Source organism: Hipposideros armiger, unplaced genomic scaffold, assembly GCF_001890085.2.
Source record: "Hipposideros armiger isolate ML-2016 unplaced genomic scaffold, ASM189008v1 scaffold_8, whole genome shotgun sequence".
In the NCBI taxonomy this organism is placed as follows: Eukaryota; Metazoa; Chordata; class Mammalia; order Chiroptera; family Hipposideridae; genus Hipposideros; species Hipposideros armiger.
This window is the reverse complement of record NW_017731358.1, coordinates 4481484-4486480: the sequence shown is the minus strand read 5'-3', so window position 1 is coordinate 4486480 and position 4997 is coordinate 4481484. Positions and strand designations below refer to the sequence as shown.

Genomic DNA, 4997 nt, shown 5'->3' with positions numbered 1-4997 from the left:
CCCCGTTTTCATTGTTGCCTACATGAAGTCACATGGAATCAGCAGGGGTAGTAGAACACTTTTATGACACCTCCTCCACCTTCATTTCCTCAAAAAAAAAAAAGTGTCTCATTTTATTTAATACTCACAACTCCACTGGGAGGCAGGTAGGAATTATAGTTCCCATTTTACAGAGAAGGAAATCAAGGCTCAGCGAGGTTAAGAAGCCTGCCCAAGATCACAGAGCTAGTAAGTGACAGAGCCAGGATTCACAGATTTTCTTCCCCGCATCCCATGAATTTACAGCTACACCAAACTTCCTCTCAAACGAGCCCATTTAAAGTCAAAGTGGAAAGAAGCGTTGTTAGGCGAAAGGTAAGACCTGCATTCTCTTGCTTTGGTCCTTTTGTCTCATTTGTTTTTGCTCAACTCATTCCCTTTGTTCATAAGCCTTTCCCTATCCTCTGCCCAACCTGGTTCAAAACCCACTTCCTTCAAGAAGTCTCTTAGGTTTCTTCTTCACTCTGTATCTCCTCAGCACTTGTGAATTCAACTTGCAGCGTGTGGTTGGGCCATGTGCTTTGCCGCTGTGCTCCAGCCATTTCCCTCCACACCTCCGCTGTCTCCCTCAGCAACCAGCCCCAAGTCAAGATGGCCAGGTCCTAATCCCGAGAACCTGTGAATAGTTACTTATATGGCAAAAGGAACTTTGCAGATGTGATTAAATTAAGAATCTTGAAAGGCAGAGATTATACTGGATTATTGGGTTGGGCCCAATCTAATCACATGGGTCCTTAAAAGCAAGTTTTTATGATGTTTCTACTTCCCAATTCTATTCTTCACTCAGGGTTGGCTTTCTTTAAGTTGTTTCTAATGATGTTCAGAAGTCCAGTATGTAACCACAAAACAATGCATAGACAGTGATCATAAACTAGATCTTGTTGTGAACAGTAATCATAAACTAGATCTCATTTTCTGGTAGAGAATGGTAAGATCTAACTAGCCCCTCATCACAAGCGTCCTACACCCTCACTTACTTTAAGCCTCGTCTATCAAACAGGTCAATGTTTCTCAAAACGGGGTCCAAGGATCGCCTGCATTGAATCACCTGAGGCACTCTTTACAAATGTAAAGTCGAGGCCTCTTCCCCAAACTTACTGAATAAAAAAATCTATGGATGAGGTGCAGAAATCTACACTTTTAACAAGCCTCCCAGGTGATTCTGTGCACACTGACTTTGGAGAATCTCCACTGCAGAAGGAAGAGGTCAGAACTGGCCCAATAGTACCTCCCCCTGGCTCAGTGGCGAAACCCCTGGCTCTGGAACCACGTGCTCCAGTTATCTGGGGAAGCCACTGCCACGGCCCCAGAACAGGATGCTTGTGATGAATGCCACACTTAGCTCAGAGAGGAACCCAAGTAGTCCTGTCCCCTCCTGCATTTATACCGAAAAACCAGCTGCAAAGGTGTTTGGAGAGCTGGGGACTACAAATGCTTTTGAGAACACAAATTACCACCATTAGGTAATTCATGGCAATTTAACCTTTTTAATGAAAAAGAATTTCACTAAACCATAATAGCTTACAAAAACGCATGTACCTTTTGATCATGTAATTCTGTTTTCGGGAATTTATCCTACAGAAATTCTTTCTGCTTGTACATATGTACAAAATTATTCACTGCGGAACTGATTGTAATAGCAGCAAAAGGTTGGAAAGGATCCAAATGCCATCATTATGGAACTGATGAAATAAATCATAGCACAGTCATACAATGAAAAATAATGAGGAAACTGTGTATTGAAAATGTATTGATATGGAAATGTCTCCAAGCTAGATTGTTAAGGGGAAACCAAGGTGTGGAACACATGTGTAATATGCTACCTTCTGTGTATAAAAGGGGAGTACTAAGAATCCACATTCGCATTTGCTTGCATATTCATAAATGCTGGAGTCTATATAAGAACAGTGGTTGCCTCGGAGGCAGAGAACGGGAACTGAACAGATGGGGAGCAAGGATGGGAAGGAGACTTCTCACTATATGTATGCGTTCGTATGATTACATATTGGGGTTTAGAACCATGTGACTGTATTATTTATTCAAAACATAAATAATAAAATAAAAATTTAAATACCCATTTATTGTGGCCCTCAGAACAAGCAATCTGGTTTGGTTCTCCACACCTACAAGTCTTGGTGTCCACGTGGAGCTCTTCAGACCGGGTGCGTGTTTCAGAGCCACCACCATCCCAGTGGTTACCCGGGTCGGATGTGGTGCTCCAGACCAGAATGCATATCTCCATTGTCCAAAATGGCAGTGGGAGGACAGGTCTCTGAGTTTCCTACTGAGGAGAACCAGCTCCACAAACGTTTTGGGATTTGGGTCCACTGTGCGCTGGACAGCTCCAAGAGAGGAGGGTCCCAAGGCTGCCTAGTACTGATTGAGTACTCAGTACTCTAGTACTGAGGCATCAGCTGCTCTCGACTCACAAGGGAGGAGTGGTGGTAGCGATCCCGAGTGGCGAAGTCTGCGTTCTCCTGGGTGAGCTGAGTCATCTCCATGTCAACCCTAGCGAGGGACGGCGCCAAAATTATCTGCTCTTGGGGGGATCGCAAGCTCCTTTGGTGAGAGAAACACAGGGGATGGTCAGAAGGAAAGACCAAGTGCCAAACGGTGAAGATGAGTCTTCTCTAGGATAGAGAAATTATTTGCAAAAACGTCATTGTGCTTATTATTGAAGATGTATTTTAAACACATAACCGTTGAAAGCTATATGTACAACAGTTTATGAACCCAAAGTTTGTAAATATTTATGAGAAAGAAGTATCAATAAAATAAGAGATATTTACCTTTCTTTAGTAGAAATTTATAAAATTATACAAAGATAACCTTCTGAATGGTGTCGTATTGGGGCACTATAGCTTTTCTTTACTTTTTTGTCTAATAAAATAATGGAATGGAGAGGCTGGAAAATTGGAAGAGCAGAAAGAGAAATCTTCTCTTTGGTTCATTGGAAAGAAAGTTGAACGAGGAACGATTTTCAGAGCAAAGGTTCACAGAGCAAGCAGCTGTGAGGTAAACTACAAAGGCGTTTGACACCAAGTTGACCTGATGACAAAGAACAAGTCCCGATATGGGTTCCACTGTCACTGAAGTGTCTACGTACAGTTGGAATTGAAATAAATTGGTAAAGAAAAATGTTAGGGATACACGAGAAAAGTGCTAGAGGAGTAAGGAAAGATCAGACTGGCAATCAGGTATCTTCCGAAGATGAATACAGTCACAGATCTGCCATTAATCAACCTAGTGGCCTCAGGCAAACCTGTCCACCTCCTTGCAACCTCTCTTTTCTTCTGTTTCCAGGTCCCTTCTAGTTCCTACCCACCCACCTATGGTAGGTCTTTACGTCATAACTTAGACATGGATTGCCTCTTAGAAATGTTACTCGAAAAGAATCATCTACTTTGCAAGTAGTAATGTTCAATTATTTAAATAAGGAATATATTTGATAGCTGTAAAAAATAAAAAAGGTAGAAATCTAACATTTAAATTTGTGGAACTTATGCACAGAGCTTCAACTGACTGGCAAAATGTGCCATCACAGAAACACAGATTACATGACTAAGGCCTTGCCACCACTGATAAGAGCATATCTAAATTTAGAGAGGTTGTGGTTTTCTGAAAAATGAGTTAACTCTATAAAGGTTGAATCTTCAAGAAGGTTAGGAAGTGACAAAATGCCACACCAGTCAACATGTGTTTTCACCAATACATTTTTTTCATTAATGGGTTTTTTTTTGGTGAAACCATTGCATTTTTCTGAGGTCAGGGAAATAATATGCTTTACTTTCTAGTCTAGAATGGCCTAAGAATTCTCACCTGGGCAGTTGCTAGGACTTCAGGAAAGAAAGCCTTCTCAAGATCAGGCTAAATTTTACACAATTCTAGGAATTATCAGAAAGTAACATAGCCAAATTTCTTTACCCAAACACACTCCACTATATTATTCTTTGGTTTTGAAAAGCATCTGGGGCTGTAGTTCTGAAGGGGGAAAAAATTCTCATAACTACAAAATAGAAAACACAGCTACCAATTTCTACTTTTAAATAAATCACCATTTCTTGACCCTTTGGCANGAGGTTGTGTCCACCCTCACTGCAATGAATGATGGTGAGTAGTCAACTGCTATCCACCCTTCACTCACTCCCAGCCTATCAGACTAGGGAACACGGGAAGTGTACCAGCCTTGATGCTGCGAGATGGGCAGCGTGCCCAGGCGTACAGCACGCTGGCGACCCCATGATGCTGGTGGGTCTTTCTTGCCATCTGCTTTGCCTTTTACTAGAACGTGACCTTCCCCTTAAGAAGAGTACCTTGTCAAGAGTCAGGGGCTTATGCCTCTACCTGCTGCCTCAAACTGACACACTTGCATCTATTTCTGCTTGTGAGCCTCCCGAAAGGAGCCCAGACACAGTGGTGCCAAACAGTGTAGGGTGAGCATGGAGTTCTGCATCCCGATCTATGGAGAAGTGCAAACAGTATGGCATGACCCCCAGCCCGTGCAAGCAGCACATCTGATCCTCTCCGCTTGGGCTCTTATGTGGACATCAAGGGGATACAGCATGGCAAGAAGTGGGTTATTTGCTCTAGAATAAGCCTTGGTTCTAAAGAATGGGAGAGTGGGGTACGTTTTTTGATGTTTAAGAAAAATTCCCAAGGTTCTGGGAAGGAAAGGGAGACGCCTGAGAGAAGTGGTGCAGGAAAGTGGCCAAATGAACGTGCTCAGCCAAGGGGGTCGGGGGAGGAGGGGAAGCTGAAATGGGGATCAAGTGGCAACTCTATCAGTTCTCCTGCCTCTCACTGGGCATGTGCAGGTTCCCTGCTGTGGGCTAGTGTAGCCACTATGTCTGTGGCTGATGAGACAGCATGGCCTGTTGAAACAGCAGGACTCTATTTTGCTCTGAAATTTCAGGCTAGCAGGTGCCGAGAATCATTTTAGTTCTCATGGTGGGTCGTGT

The 4997-nt window shown here is 43.1% G+C and overlaps 1 protein-coding gene across 1 annotated transcript in view; it reads right to left on the bottom strand.

Moving 5' to 3' along the window:
- Positions 1–2118: 2118 nt before the first annotated feature.
- LOC109387002 (solute carrier family 12 member 8) overlaps positions 2119–4997 on the bottom strand; it is a 58255-nt gene continuing 55376 nt past the window's right edge. The window contains exon 8 of the mRNA XM_019650672.1: positions 2119–2598. Within this exon, the coding sequence (XP_019506217.1) occupies positions 2436–2598 (163 nt within the window). The 3' untranslated portion in view covers positions 2119–2435. The remainder of the gene's footprint in view (positions 2599–4997) is intronic.